We start from the raw sequence: 16,671 nt of genomic DNA, 5'->3' as shown, positions 1-16,671 counted from the left end.
ACTACACATTAAGTGAAGTTCAATATGCAACGAGTTGCATATTGACGAAACTCCACGTTTATTATTTAGTTCTATCCCGATTAATTACACGGCAATATTAAATTTGGTTAAACATGCAAGAGGTGAAGCGGAAATTAAACTACCTATCTAGACATTTTAAATGAGGTCGGAAATGACATATAGCATCTCCGAGACGACCTCACATGTTAATTTACAATTCTGTCCAGATCTGAACTAATGCATTTAATTAGTTGTTAAATAGCAAAACAAATAGATTCACGTGATTCTACGCGTCAAGGCAAGCAATCTACACATAGAGATCATCTCCAACGGAGCTACGGATCAAAAGTTACAAGCACCGCAAGATATGATGGCATGAATGCAATATGTGTGCAACGGCGGCTACGAGCACTTCAACACATGCAACCAGCAAGAGAAAAAAAACTACACGAGATTCTAAGCAAGTCTCATGTAGGACACGATCAAAACGGAGCTACGGTTCAAAAGATACGAGCAAATCAAGAAATCACTACAATCTGCCAAAAACATTCACATAACATTTACTACGCCCCACAACTACGGCTACACAACTCCGATATGCGCAAGCAAGGCATGGCACGGAAGAGGGCAATAAGCACTACTACAAACAACTAACAACCACTAGCATGGCATCATGGAACACTAGGGAAAGAAGTCACAAAATGGCATCCCACACACTATTTCAGACTTAGTGAAAATTACACCTCATGAAAGTGCAGTTTTTGATCTGAAGCAATATTGACAGCAGCAAAATCCTAAGCTACAGGGCTCCAAATGGCATGAAACTTAACAGCATGCTAGAGAAACACAAGGGGTACAACTAACTCCATTGGACCAACCCCAAAAGAGCTACATATCACAAGATGCAAGCAAGACAAGACAGCAACAAAATATAACAGATTCCAGACTTAGAAATATTTCAGCTCCTCTAAAACAGCACTATTTCTAGCAACTTGAGAGCAAGCAAAACACACCTAAACATGCATTTCTATTGCAACCAAAAATACCAGGGGCTAAACAAGACATCTAAGAAGAACTCCCTAGTTGACAACTCCGTCAAACGACGCACGGAATAAATCCTACGAATTAATCAAAAGGGCAACATAGCAAAATATCTCGCAAACTAACTTACTCGAAAGCTAAAACTAATTGCACAGAAAAATCCATGGAATTTTTCTACCCCGGAAACATATAAAATATGTGGGGTTTGCAACACAAAATAATGTCACACATTAATGCGAGATAAATACCTAGATACGGGAAAATAAACTACCGGCAAATCCCTACACGTAAAAATAAAATTGACCGCTCTAAAATACATGGGAAAATGGTTCCTAAAATATGGGCATTTCTAATACGGCACTCGATCAATCCGGACTTGCACGAAAATTAAATACGGGGCGTGTCCTATTGAAACAGCACGCAAAACTAGGCGTTTGGCACGTTAAACTACGGCAAATAATTATGCATGCTTCAAATTCGTATTCTACGCGCAAAACTACCACAAAACCATATATTACACGTCTCGATCCGATTTACGGTTAAAAAGTTACGCGCGTTATAAAATCGACTATTTTTCTGGAATTTAATTTATTCCAAAATTCCTAAATACTAATGGGCTCAATAGGGGCGCAATAAACATAAAAAGTGCACATGCGGGGGGGTCTCACCTCGGCCACTTGGGCCGGCCTGGAGGTGGAGAGCTCGGCCTGGTCGGTGGAGTGCACCTGGGCCGAGGGAGCGAGGTGGGCCGAGGGGTCGAGGGTAGGCTGGGCCGGCTCGTCTGGCCACCTGGGCCGCGGCGGCTGGGAGGCCCACGCGGGCGAGGGCGGTCAACGGGGACAGAACCGAGCGCTGCCTCGGCATCTCCTTCCTCCCGCACGAGCACAGGCACGAGGCGGCCATGGCGGGCACGAGGTCCCAAGCGAGCCGCCGGGGCATGAGAGCTCCAGATCCGAGGAAGGGGTCGCCGGATCCGGCCCTGACGGCTCCATTTCCGGTGACGTGGTCGCACCAGTGGCTATGCACAGCGAGCGGTGGCGGCGGGCAAGGTTCTAGGGTGGCGGCTTGCTGCGGCGCACGGCGACACGAGCAGAGGACGAGGCGGCGCGGCGCAGCGCAGGTGGAGGGTGGCGCCAGCAAGGGCACAACGGCCACTGATAGGGAAGGCGCGGGGCTGCGGCAGCTCGGGCGGCTGCGGCCTCGACGGGAGCAGGGGTGCTCGGGCCACGGCGGCGGCGGGCAGATGGGCTCGGCCGGGCCTGATCTGGGCTCGGTGGGCCCTGGCGGCTGGAGGCTGAGGAGGGGGGTGGCTGCGCTAGGGTTAGGGGTAGGTGGCGCGGAAATCAAGGAGGGATTAGAGGGAGGCTGTCCGAAAATTAGAAGGGGTCTATATATAGACAAACGGGGGGCTCGGTTAACCGGAATCGCGCTACGGATCCAACCGCGGGGTCGAATTCGGACGATTCCGCACGAGGGAATGGGTACGCGGCCGTGTAGAGGGGATATCCGGAGACGAGAGGGAGAACGGGCGGCGCGACACGAATTTTAAAACACGGACAGACGTCCGACGGTAGCCCGAATAAGGTGTCGCTACGGTCGACCGTTCGGGTACCAAACGGTCTCCGATCGCGACGAAATTCGACAGGCGGACTAGCGATAACTAATCACGACCGCACGCTAAGTTTCACCCCGATCAGAGAAAGTTTTACGCACACTTTAAAAACAGTGTTTCGACGATGCCGCGGGCGCGTGCGTGTGCGGTCGGACTCAGAACGGACAACGACAAGAACCGGCAACTAATAACGGATGCAAGTTTTGAAAACGGGCGGCAACGGAGACGCCGATGCAATGCAGATGATGTGCATGATGTGATGATGACGTGACAAATAAAAATAGACACACCGCAGAAACGGAAAGAAAAAGGGGAATCTTCTGGAACATCGGCATCGGGCTGTCACATACACGCAGCCGCAGTGGTATCGTCCGTCCCAAGACGCGTACTGACGGCACTGTTGCATATCTTGCTGCTTGCATGGTTCATGTTGTCGTTGATCTTACTGCCGAACCACAGAGTTATCAGGCTGCTATGAGTATCCCACACTGGAGGGCTGCTATGGAACAAGAATATTGTGCTCTTCTCCAGAATGAGACCTGGACACTTGTTCCTCCTCCACCTTGTGTCAACATCATCGATTCGAAATGGGTATTCAAGGTGAAGAAACATGCCGATGGTTCTATTGAGCGCTACAAAGCACGTCTTGTGGCAAAGGGCTTCAAACATCGTCATGGTCTGGATTATGAGGATACTTTCAGCCCCGTTGTTAAGCCCACTACTATTTGACTTCTCCTGTCTCTAGCAATCTCTCGTGGATGGTCGCTTCGTCAGCTTGATGTGCAGAATGCCTTTCTTCATGGGCTACTTGACGAAGAGGTCTACATGCGACAGCCACCACGATTTGTCGATCACACTCAGCCGCATTGTCTCTGTCGTCCGACGAAGGCGCTCTATGGGCTGAAACAGGCGCCTCGTGCTTGGCATGCTCGCCTGGCTTCAGCTCTCCACACTCATGGATTCGTTCCTTCGGCGGCTGACACTTCTCTGTTCTTGTTTTAGCGCCCGGATGTGAATGTGTATCTGCCTGTGTACGTGGATGATATCATCCTGGTCAGCTCTTCTACAACGGCGGCTGATGCGCTTGTGGCTGCCCTACGCAGAGACTTTGCAGTCAAGGATTTGGGACAGCTTCATTTCTTCCTGGCTATTGAGGTTGCTCATCGGTCTAATGTAGCCTTGCTCTCACTCAGAAGAAGTACACTCTTGATCTTTTACGACGTGCTGGTATGCTTCAGTGCAAGGTCTCTCCTGCACCGATGTCCTCCACTGACAAGCTCTCGGCTCTTGATGGTACTCTTCTCTCTCCTGAGGATGCGACTGAGTATCGAAGTATTGTTGGTGGTTTGCAGTACCTAACGATCATACGTCCTGATCTCTCATTTGCGGTGAACAGAGTGTGTCAGTATCTTCATGCTCCAACTGATGCGCATTGGTCTGCTGTGAAGCGCATCCTGCGGTATGCGCGTCTCACCATCTCCTATGGACTTCATCTATGTCCCAGTCCCTCTGGAGTTCTTTCTGCATTCTCAGATGCTGATTGGGCTGGTTGTCCTGATGATCGACGATCTATGGGGGGTATGATGTGTTCTTGGGTCCTAATTTGATCGCCTCGAGTGCACGCAAGCAAGCCACTGTTTTCTGTAGCAGCACAGAAGCAGAGTATGAAGCAGTTGCCAATGGAACTGCTGAGCTTATATGGATTGAGTCACTACTCAGAGAGCTGGGGGTCTCTCAACCACATCCTCCGGTCTTAAGGTGCGATAACATTGGTGCTATGTTCCTGTCGACAAACCCGATGTTCCATGCACGAACCAAACATATTGAGATTGACTATCATTTTGTGAGGGAACGTGTTGCACAGAAGCTACTACAAATCAGGTTTATCTCTTCCAAAGATCAACTTGCAGACATCTTCACCAAGCCTCTACCTTCTCCCATGTTTGAGGTGTGCAAGCGCAATCTCAACCTCCTCGATGCTTCAGGAGTGAGTTGAGATTGAGGAAGGGTGTTAGACTTTGTATAGGTAGCTTATCTGTATATTCCATACCGTATTGGTATATGACTTTTTGTACATCTTTGCATATATATGACAGGTCATCCCATAGAGGGTTGAGCAAGTTCCCCAAAACCTAAGTCTAATAGGTAAGATGTAATCTATTGCTTGTTTCTTTCCCCGGCAGATGACCATGTCCAAGATCAGGCGAGCCACTCCCACGCATCCGGGAGACCATAGAAAACAGGACATACGTGTGGGCATATCCAATCATTTGATGTAGTTCGAGGGTGGATCTGATGAGCGGCTTAAAATCAAACAAGACTAGCGGCGGTGGGGATGCAATTAACGAAACTATATATGCCCTCATAGCCGCCCTAGGATGTTCCATGCTAGCCGTTAATACTACTGCCGTTTTATGTACACCCCTCGTCAATACAAGTTCACATCGAGCTTGACGTTCACATCAAGAAACCTGAGTCATCCTAATACTGCCACCACCATCGTCGAGCACTTGGACTTGGGTGGCACGGTGGATCACCGAGCAACATAAGCGTGCATGTAAGTGTAAGTGTGCATGTAACAACAAGAACTCTCATTAACATCATCACCTACATAATACACGGCATGGCACAACGATTCTATTGGTAAAATGAAAATTGCTGTCCTCTTTTTAAGCAAGTTATGCCTTATGGTCCATGGTATTTATTAGTTGATCAAAAATGTACCTCGGATTGACGGGCAAGTCATGGACTGCAGGATCGCCGAAGCCTTCGACATGTTTCACGCGTTCGCAAGCGGAAGACAACATCGTGGATATTCTTGCCAGGGTACACCTATGTTAAGGAGTGTGGCATATGGTGTTCGATAATGCGCTGGAAGGAGGTGTCATTTTCACTGCCTGCGGGAAAAATCACACATGTGATAATACCCTAGAAGCTGAGTTGGCGACATGTAGGGCGGGGCTTGAACTGGCCCTTTACCGAACTGATTTGCCCATCGTCATTGAAATGGACAGTGTGGAGGCTGTAAACAACGCTTCGTCGAGGAATCATTCGAGGCACTGCATGATTGTTGAGGAGATAAAGAGGATGAAGGATATTGAGACTAGGGAAATCTCTATTACTGCTATTAGTCGCTCGTAAAATGAGGTTATCCATGCTCTTGCTGCTTATGATAGAAGCTCCCCCTTACCGTGGTATGGCTGGGTTCAAGTATGCGTGACATTGTAAACATGGGTCTGGTTGATTTGCCTCCTTGAGTAATAGAAATCTCTCTTTACCCTGAAAAAAAAAGTATGAGCTCCGATTATGTTTAAGTGTGAACTACTCCATCTGTTTTTAAATATAATTTTTTTAGAGTTTTCAATAAAAAAAACTACATATCAATGTACATATACATACGTTACAGTATACATTCATTCATTTTGTTCCGTATATAGTCTTTTAGTGAAATTTTTAAAAAGACTTATATTTAAAAACATTTGGAGTGGGAGTATGTTTTAGTAGAGTATTTAACAAAGAAATACCACAATTCATATCGCTTTATAATTTTGTCCCGAAAACTATCATTTTTTGCTACTATGTGACTAAAAACTACCAAGTCTATAAAACGTGTGATTTGGCTCGTTTAAACTCGATTATGACAGGGTTGGCCACATGTCAGGACGGAAAAGTCAGCACCGTTAAGTTTGCCGTCACCGGAGAAAGAGATTGAGACGGCGGCGGCTTTCACCGGAGGCGGACAAGATGAAGTACGGCGGCGGTGCGGTCGCATCTGGAGGAGACGACGCGACCTGCAGGCGGTGCTCTGGCGGAGTAGGGCGGCGGGGAGATACGGGGGAGGCGGATCCCGAGCAGCGGCCACTCGGGGCGACCGGGAGGAGCGGGGCGGCCGCTCGGGGCGAGGCCATGGCGACGGGGAGGCGCGGGGCGACCGCTCGGGACGAGGCCATGGCGACGGGGAGGCGCGGGGCGACCGCTCGGGACGAGGCCATGGCGACGGGGAGGCGCGGGGAGGCCGCTCGGGGCGAGGCCATGGCGACGGGCGGCGCGGGGTGGTTGCAGGGCGACGCGGGACGACGCCAAGGAGGCGAGGCTGCGGGATCCGGTGGCCTCGGCGGCGGCGAGCCCGACCGGAGTGCCGCTGCGGGCGAGGGGAGGCGGTCACGAGCGTTAACGGCTGGCGGTGAGTGCTTCGCCACGCTGGTACCTAAACAGTGGGGTTGGATAGTCAGATTCTGGTTTAGAGCAGTGTTCACACTTGGTAGTTTTTAACAACGGATTAAAAAAAAAGATAGTTTTTAGCACAAAATCGTAAAATGATAGTTTATAGGCACGGTTTCATGAATTGTGATAGTTTTTTGTTAAATACTCGTTTTAGTATGATGAAAAACGCAACGATGTTTCAAATGACGCAGACTGCTAGTTTGAAAATATACGATATATGTTTGAAGGATCTGTTTTATCTCTGTTTTGTCTCAGCGTCTGTCGTCTTGTAAATTTCGTTTCCGAAATACCATAAATTTTACGGAATGGACGTTTACCGGATCTGATAGAAGGAGAGTGAATCCAAAACGGCTTCTTGTAAGGGACTGTTCGGACGCTCACAATTTCAGGGAGTTGCTCAAACCATGCTCCCCGTGCGGAGCGGAGCTGTCAAAAACAATCCCTAGTTATCTTTCTGTACTCTCGGGGAAAAATAGACACGGCACGCCTCCCGGAAAGAGCCGACAAGGAAATTGCGGCGGCGGCGGAGATGCCAGCTGACCGTGGAGGCGACGGCGGAGATGCATCGGGGGGCGTGCGCGTCAGCTCCATAGGGCTTCCCCGGTCTCTCCAAGACCGGGGTCCAGGTCACTACCCCCATTCCCCATTTCTTCGACGGGGGTTCCTCCCGCGGGTCGACGCCGACGAGTATGCCATCGCCCGGCGCCGCAAGAACGGCATGCTCGCGGTCGCCGCCGCCGGAGAAGAAGACCTAGTCGGGGTCTCTCGTTGGCAATGTAGCACAATGAACGAGGAGGAAGTTCCCCAGCCGAATCAACCGGCGACAGATTCGGTATATATATACACAATAGATAGACACATACATACATACAGTTCATTCATTTCACTTACAACAGCGAGAATCATCATTTTATTTACTCGCTGCCTCTGTTGCAGCAGCATATATATATACTCGGTGGACTCTCATGATCTCATCCCATGCTGACATCCTCAGGTCTCCACTCTCTCGATCAGCTTGATGCCCGACGCTTCCAAGATCTCCAGCGCTTCACAGCCGCAAAACACACAGGTCAGAATCTCAGGATTAGTCATAGCCGATGAGCATCACCGGCGTTATTAGTTTGCTTCTGCACTCACCAGGGATGTAGATCTCCGGTTGCAGAGGCCGGATCACGCCTTTCCTCTGAACCTTGTTCTGGAGCAAGAGCTGCAACACAAGATGGGGATAAGTTAACACATGTTTCTTTCTGGTGCAGGTGCAGGATGTCTGTGTGTGACGTGGTATGCTTGGAGTGCAGTAGTACCAGGGCTCCTATCGCTGCCGGTACCCCGACGGTGAGGGCCATGGCGGTGGTTGACCTGCCGTTCTCGGTCTTTCCGAACTCCAGCAGCGTTGCTTGGTGCTTCTCGGTGGGTCGCCCGTCGGGGTACTCCACCTCCACTTCATGGTGGAGCAGTACCATATCCTGAATCGTGGGAACAAAACAAACATTTAGCTCGTCATGGTCCAAGTAAGTCGGTCTCTTTTAATTTATTCTGCAAGCCTGTTTATGATTGAGATATGGTGTTGGAAAGCAACGTGAGATGTAGAAGTACAGGTTGGTCATCAAACTGTCAATCTACTACAACACTAATAAGTCTCTGCAAAATTTGGTGCTGCCAGGTTCACGGTTGATTATGTCAAAATGATAAATAAAACTATTACTCTTGAGATCTTTGCCTCTTAAGTAACATTATGTGATTCTCTTCTCTGATAAGAAAACAGAGCTCGCAGAGGCAGAAAAAAACAGAGTAGTGCTTTTGTTATATTGTTTGTACAACAATAATTTCAATAGCTATATGCAATACATCAGATATAGCGACGATGAAAGATAATAAGTCTCACCTGCTCATTGTGGCCATAGGCCATTCTCTGTTCCATTCGTTGGCAAATAACACTGAATGCACTTGAACAATCCTTAGGAATCTCTGTCTCCTCATGCAGCCCCAAGAACCTAGCAGGTGTAAGACCAGTCAAGTGATTCGTCAGTTCTAACCGTGAATTTCAGAAGAAATGCTGATTGTTCCTAACATATTCTTAAATTATTTCTTGCAATCGTAGTTATTGCACATATATCAGATGACATGATTAAAATGGTACTAAAGCAGTCTGGAGAAGAGATGCAATTGGGACACATAAAGCATAGGGATCAGAAACTAACTTTATGGTTTTGAGTATCTTGACAGCTAGTTCCTTCTCTTTGCAATGCCCAAGCATCATTAGTCTTGAAATCAGTTCATCATCATGTCCTCCAGTTTCTTCACCATTTACCTTTGTGTTAGATGTGGATACATTGTTGACATTAAGGAGTTCATTGAGAAAAATCCTATATGTTGGGCGATTAGTTTCTTGTAGCAGTGGATGATCTTCAGCATCAAAAAACCCAACTTTCGCCAGGATAGCCATGATCTCACTAAATCCTGTGCAAATGCAACAAAAATATTACACACCGCAAAGAGAACAACTCAGTGAAAAAATATATATCAACACTTACCTTCATAACGAAGAGTGGACCTATATACAGTAGATGCTTCTTTGGAGATCCCATACAAGTCTCCATACATCAAGGAATTTCGATTTGGCAAGTGCTCCAGAGCAAAAGCTGGAAGCTCTGGTAGTCTGAGCCTTTTTGCTGACTCATATAATTTACTACCTGTGGAAGTGGGAAGTAAATGATATCAATGAACATATGTACTAGGTAATTATTAAATCTGTACTCCCGAAAAACCAGACCCATGTCCTGTTTTCAAGAAAATAAAATAAACAGACCCATTTCCTCGTATTTCTACTCACTTTTATAGCACTAGATAATTGCGCTCATAATGTATCATTCTTTAGCTTTTCAATATCCTGTCACAGTCGATGACATGAAAAAGGATTGCCAACTGTTAAATATGCCCAGTGTGTATAAAAAAGATAGTGTATGCAGTAGAGATAATTAGCTCGGCACATGTACGAATTGGAAAATACCACCACACATGAGGCTGATAAGTGGGCTCTGAGGCCACATGACAGTGACACAACTATGGTGTTTTCTAGTCCAGGTGATCTTTGCAGCATTATGGTGCAATTGGCCCGATGTATTAAGTAGGAGTATAAGGTTGTCAGTAAATCAGTCTATTGGATTGTGCTCTGTTTCTGTGGCCAATTGATGAGACACCAGACTAACTTACCATCCACATTAATGATCTCTCCAAGAAATTTGTAGACAGCAGGATTTCTTCCAGCTCGGATGGCACCTGCTGGACTCCAACTAAGAATGAGGAAAATAACCATTAGTATTCCTGGTAAAAATTGTTTTGTGCAATATTGTACCACAAGCTCCACAGGTGCGGAGACCTAGTTACACTGCTAGTCACTTGAGATAGTTGAATTTACCTGAACTTATAGGCCAGTGGATTGTTTGCGGCAGCTGGAGATGGAAGTCCACCACAGAAAGATGTAAACGCCTTTATTTTTCCATTCTGAGCATGTGCTTCATCAATCATTTTCATCGACAACATGTGATCTGTGCACAGGAAATGTATTTATAACTTGTTCCGTCATGCAAAGTTGCTCCATGACGAAAGAACATTTTCTTCATCACATCTCAATGATATTTTTTTGCGATGTCTGTACCTATGCCAGGATCAAGGCCCATTTCACAGAGTATAGTTACACCTGCTCCTTGCGCAGCTTGCTCCAACTTTGACATGGAATCATCAACATAGCTTGCTGTGACCAAGTGCTTCTTGAGCTGTCATGGAAGAAACGTAACTCAATCAACTGAAGCAATTCCTCAATTTCCATATAGCACCAGTAGTGGTTTAAGCCTACCTCTATGCATACTCTTGCAATGGCAGCATGAAAACTAGCAGGCAGCAAGCTGACTACGACATCAACCTGCAAGAGGAGCTCCAATCATTTATTAACTGTAACAACAAATGAGTTCTCTTGACAAGGAAGAGTAGAAATGTATATCCTGAACTGCATACTGTACATGAAAATTTAACCTCGGAATGCCAACAGGATTGGGTATTTTTATTTGCGACACAAGTCTGGCCTCTTATACTCACTGTGAGACACTATGGTAAGTAGTACTTGTTCACTAGAGAAATTAAATGTCAGAGTTAATATACCTGTGAAACAAGATTCGAAAGACTTTCAGTATCTGAAACATCGAGCTGAGCTGCTGTTGCATTCTTTATTCCGTCAACTGTCTGAATGCAGAGAAACAAAAATATGAGAAAAGTAACGGACTAATGGTTGAATTCTACAGTTACATATTTAGTTTGGACAAAAATGACAGCATAATGAATTTTCCAAAGCTTATTAATACAACAAACATGATAAAATTAACACGCATTTTTTTCCAAGTAAAGTTTGCATAAGAGCTAAGGAGCGCACTGTACTCTGAGACTCACCTCTTCTGCATCTTTTTGATACAGAGATGCCACAACAACATGTACTTGGTCGATGTTTTGGTAAGATGTTAGAAACTCAGCAGCCGGCCGACAAACTCTTCCAGCTCCAAGGATTAAAACCTTTGGTCCTACTTTATCCATGCTGTCATCAATTCCGCATTCGCTGACTCTTCCTATCTTTAGAGATATCTCGGCGGCATTAGGATCTCCACGGTGCGCATTAGCTACAGAAGTCAAGGAATCAATGATCTTGTCTAATGTAGTCGTATCATCTGCTCCTACCTGTAGAATGAAATGCATCATATGTTTCAGCACAAAATCAAACAAAGGTTGTCTTTAAAGGCATGAATTGGGGAGGGATGCTAAAAGTTAAAATAGTACATATGTTAATTATTAAGGTATGTTTATGTGATGTATCAGACCTGTGAGGTCCTGATTTTTTTTTCTGCGGAAGAGTTCCTAATGTTATAAGGAAAAAGACAAATTTCAACATGTTGTTAAATATCTGCCGTATTCAAATGCCAGAATAGTGGGGTCAAAACATAGTTCATGCGTACTAAGAAGGAAGCTAAGAATCAAAGGTATAGTTTTCAAAAGAATATTTTTTCCCAGAACAGGCCCTTCTGTTTCTTCCTTCCTTGAATCACCAGAGAAACTACAAAACTAGCACGCCAAAGAGAATGCCCAAAAACTGTTGAAAGAAACACAGTTCAAAAAGGAAAGGAAGGGATCACAAACTGATTCATGGCAGTCGAAGTGGAAGCTGGGCAGACTGTGGTAGGCACAGGAAGGGGGTAGATACTGAACATTTATAACCCATTCAATGATTGAGTGCAAAATATCTAAAGGGCTATGTTTGCCCAGACGTACTGATCTCTTCTTCTTATTTTTGTTCTTTTATTAGGTGATGACCCGATAGGGATGGGCAAGGGTGGTCCAAGAGTTGTTAGATCCAACTTCTTTCCTTTTATGATCTTGGACACCTTTCAATTATTTGTACTATTTACTTTATTATGCCCAGTGATAATAAAAAAATGGCCACCAAAAGTTACCATCCATCATTCCTCAAAAAAAAGTTACCATCCATCACTATCGGTTTAGCATGACCACCACACGTTTCCTAGATGAGAAAGAGAATCAGGAGTCTAATTCTGTGACAACTGAGGATATGTCTATTGTTAGGCCATCTTAGCCTCATTGACTATAAGTCTTTTGATGAATGCTTCTAGAAAATAATTTCTCTAAAAAAGCTAAATGTTAACTACGAAACTAGAGACACCATGTTATGTTTGCTTCGTACTGAAAATAGTTCACATCGGTAAGAAATTTCATTGCTTACTTCAAGCTCTGAGTAGGACATATCGTCGATGCTTTGTCCAACATCACATTTAACCAAGTGAAAAGAACCCCCAGCTGTCTCAATGATGTCCAAAGCTTCATTTATTAGGAACTTATCAAAGAGGTGGCCACAGAGAGATACCTGTTTCATTGATCGACAAATTGTTAGGAGGCAACTGAGAAGTCAGTATAGAGCAGAGCATATGCAAGTTCCAAAAGATTTAGTTAAAAAGAAGCACCACAATATTATAAATTATATCTCTAACCAGGGTGGTGTACTTCTTATCAGGCAATGAATTCGCTGGAGTTGGTGGCAATTCTCTGCATAAGAGCAAAAGAAAATGTTAGAAATAACATTATGGACAGTAAACATGCTCGGAGATGGTAAATATTTACAGTACCAGTCATCAGTCATGACCAGAAAACTGTGGCACTGTAAACATAACAAATGCTAACAAACAACAAAAATAAAATAAAAAACACAGTGTTTGAAAATATTCTGAAACACGGTAGAAAGATGGACATATCACTTCAGACTGGAACTACATCCTGCCCACTGTCCAGTATGATTACCTATTTTGTTCCCTTCATAAAATATATCTGGGATCTCAAGGATTCAGGGAATGAACAGAAATACATATCATCCGAAACTATCACACAGAATTACGACGGTGATGATGAGAAATATTTGAAACTTACATCATAGTTTTTCTCATCCGAGGAATATACTCATACAGAGGAGTGAGTTTGCCAGCATATGCGATGCAAGCTCTTCTCAAGTGGGAAGGAAGCTCCAGCAGTCCCTTAGCTGAGGCCAAGCTGGTAACAAATCTAGATAATATGTCTCCAAAATGCTGGGAGGCCTGCAGAGTTTGAGTTCAAGAGAATAAGAGTCATCTCATAGCAACAAATTGGAACTGCAACAAAAATACTTTATTTTGTCTTATCATAAATTTCTCACCTCTCTGGAAAACTCTGTAGGCAGAATGTCAACAGCTAAGCAGATCACGCCATCGCCTTCCATATCATCATGGTATAAATTAGTCGAAGTATCATACCTAGATTTGCATATCCAAGGTAATTTGTCAAGAAGTCGCTGGTTAAGTAAAAACCACCAATTATGAAGAAGCAGAACCAAGTATCTGTGTGGTACTACTCCAGAGCACTTACCCGAGATGGTTCTATTTATTTGTAATTAATAGGCAATGTGCAGAAGATTACAAGCAATTTAAATTTATGCATCAGTGGTGAATATTCAAAAATCTTACCGGAAGAAAGGCCTCTCTATTGATGTACTTTTGTTCACAAATTCTATGGAACCTCCAATGTCACAAGTTATATCAGAAATGCCAACCAAAGGGCACCCATTCTTCATCAGCTGTTGTAACTGATCAATGCTCAATAGTCGTGGAAACCTCCTCTCCCAGTACATACAGTTAACTGTAAAAATGCACGGATACAGATTAGACATAGCAGATTTTTTATGAAATCTCCATGATTTGTAAGTGTAAACCGGCACCTCATTACATTAGCAACTCTATCAATGCCAGCATCAGTTCAGAACCAGCACTGTTATGTGCTATGCAGTCCAATCATTAGTATCTTTATATAACTAAATAACATAGATGATGAAAATCCTATGGTCTAGACTTGTTTTAGAGATTATGCCAAAAATACAGAAACGTAATAAAACTGAACAATATAAAATGGAAGCAGTGAGTTGTGGACCATACCAATCGCAGATGCATATGGAGCAATCCTTTCATGAAAAACAGGGCGGTAGTGTTCCGGATGAGCATAATAGTCAGCCTACAGACAATGTCGATGAAAGATTTCTTACAGTCAGGATATTGAAAAGCGAAGAAATACTAATAAAATAGAAGAGATGGAAAATTTTGTTTGGCTAACACCATAGTTCAAAATCTACTAAGAGAAGCGAAAAAGATTAGTACTGGATTGGTTAACAGGATTAGGAATGTGAGGGCATGATCAATGTACTGTAAACAGGCAAAACATTTGAACAGCTCTTTGCAGCAAATTAGTCGAAGGATGGAAATTCTATTATGAGAAAAGGGTATCGTGTTATGACAGGATAATTTTTTTTATTTCAGTTAAGAGTTATGATCTATGCTAATGCTATATACCTTAGCATTTCCTGTTAGAAACTAAAAAACCAACATTTATTTGATAAAATCAAGAAATGTGCATTACTTTGTCAAAACATCTGCTGGGATCCTTGGGCGCGACCATGTCTTTAGATGTGACAACACATCCATATAGTTGGAATGCTCTCCTGGTTGACTGATGATGTGGAGGCAGACTCTTTCCCTGTATAATTTCAGAAATAGAGCAAACCGAGATATATTAAGAAGCTATAGTTGCAAAAATAACAATCAAATACCCACCCATAACCACTCAGTAACCAAATTTGCTAGCATAGATAACGCATCGGCAGGTGGCAGAGATTTCGTTCATTTCAATGGGGACAAAACAAAACTCACGAAAGTAACCGTTATCTATATACTTAAATGTGAAACTTCTGGTGCAGAAGGAGTAATACCGCAAAGAGCTCGGGAAGTTTCTCCGCGTCAACGAAGGTATGTGGCAATAGCTTGAATATCTCTTGCGCACCCTGCGAAACTGTGACATATGAAGTTATAAATGTGAGTAAGTGTGCTGCAACCAGTAACCTGGATGTGAAGGCAATGAAAGTTAACACTGGAATTACCATTTCCAGATCCGGTGAATGCAAATACAATTGGACAAATTCCAGATGGGAGTCCGTATGTTGCGATCTCTTCACCAATGGCGATGACTGCAGCCTTCGCTGCAGCGAGCGAAGGATACATATGGGATTGCCCCAGAGACAGAAACGGGGTCGAGTATCCAAGGCTCAAATATCCTGAAATTGCAAGTGAAATGCTTTATCAGAATGAATAACTAACAGTTGCTTACGACAGAACAAGTTGCCCTTCATGATAAGACCAGATAGGAAATCGGAGCATCCCAGGCATAATAACATTAAGTCAGAATATGAGCTGAGAAATGACAAAAGTGTTCTTACGCTGTCCAAGGCCATGTAAGAAATCTATCAGCCCAGCTCTACCAGCAAACTTCCCAAATGCCAGCATTCTTTTCCCATCGTCGTCAACAATCAGCTCATAATCAAACAAGGATACCCTTTCTTCCATGATCTGAAAAATATGAACCAGCAGTTTAGCGCACCATTTTGTCCTCAGAAATGTGTACGCGCAATATGGTAACTACCTTATCTAACAGCGGCATATTTTCTTTCTGGGCCTTGTGGGTGTGTGAGAAGAATGCATATGCCCTATCTGGAAGAATCATCTCCAGCTGCACAAGGAAACACCTCTCAAAACGTTTTCACAACTGTGATACAGACTGTAAATCAAAGTCAACTGGAGTATCTAGCCTAATTGGTTGCAATGTTACCTTTGGTTGCTTGATGCCTACAATGAGGCCACACTCGGACAGATCGTCTGAAATCTCGCACCCAGCATCCTCATACTGAGCATCATGGTGTATCCTCTTTGTGCTTGGCTGCACGATGATCCGGTTCACACCGGATTTGCTCCTGCCTCCTCCGAGCACAAGGCGAGCACAATGGGAAGGAGTTAAGGGCGCCCTCCTCTCCCACATATTGACAGTCTCGGCGAGAATGCCGATGACCCCATTGCCCAGCAAGGTGTCGTGTCTCTGCTGAGTGAGAATGAACAAACATGCCATTATTGTCAGAAATTATCACAAAACTGGACATAACAACACCAAAGAGATCGAGCAACGCACTTCAGTGGTCTCGGACCCCATAGAGGATGAGCGCGATTAAGGCGCGACGATCATGAACCTGCCACCGATTGCTCCTGAAAATGAGCAGAGCACCTGACATTCAGGTTACCACAATTCAGAGTGCAGTTAGATTTCCTGTCATAAGGATAGAATTCTCGACAAATACCACATTGCAGATTAGTGGTGGTTAATCGAGAGTATGTGTT

General features: G+C 44.5%; 1 protein-coding gene and 1 long non-coding RNA gene across 2 annotated transcripts; one reads left to right on the top strand and one right to left on the bottom strand.

Moving 5' to 3' along the window:
• Window positions 1–7,677: 7,677 nt before the first annotated feature.
• LOC123401683 (alpha-aminoadipic semialdehyde synthase) lies at window positions 7,678–16,420 on the bottom strand. Its single transcript, XM_045095532.1, has 24 exons — window positions 16,112–16,420; window positions 15,926–16,012; window positions 15,723–15,852; window positions 15,387–15,560; window positions 15,219–15,298; window positions 14,870–14,986; window positions 14,392–14,467; window positions 13,927–14,098; window positions 13,620–13,716; window positions 13,358–13,521; window positions 12,925–12,979; window positions 12,660–12,800; window positions 11,321–11,602; window positions 11,036–11,116; window positions 10,734–10,799; window positions 10,536–10,653; window positions 10,296–10,425; window positions 10,091–10,170; window positions 9,412–9,570; window positions 9,079–9,337; window positions 8,763–8,871; window positions 8,182–8,343; window positions 8,015–8,084; window positions 7,678–7,923 (listed from the first exon to the last, which is right to left on the bottom strand). The coding sequence occupies exons 1-24, from the start codon at window positions 16,403–16,405 to the stop codon at window positions 7,868–7,870; spliced, it is 3,159 nt and encodes a 1,052-aa protein (XP_044951467.1). The 5' UTR covers window positions 16,406–16,420; the 3' UTR covers window positions 7,678–7,867.
• On the top strand, window positions 8,299–15,485 carry LOC123401685. Its single transcript, XR_006611146.1, has 3 exons — window positions 8,299–8,388; window positions 15,207–15,255; window positions 15,396–15,485. It is a non-coding gene; the product is annotated as an uncharacterized LOC123401685 (long non-coding RNA).
• Window positions 16,421–16,671: the final 251 nt, after the last annotated feature.

The sequence above is a fragment of the Hordeum vulgare genome, chromosome 6H (assembly GCF_904849725.1).
Source record: "Hordeum vulgare subsp. vulgare chromosome 6H, MorexV3_pseudomolecules_assembly, whole genome shotgun sequence".
NCBI lineage: Eukaryota > Viridiplantae > Streptophyta > Magnoliopsida > Poales > Poaceae > Hordeum > Hordeum vulgare.
Note: the sequence above shows the minus strand (reverse complement) of the source record. Positions and strands in the feature narration are given on the sequence as shown.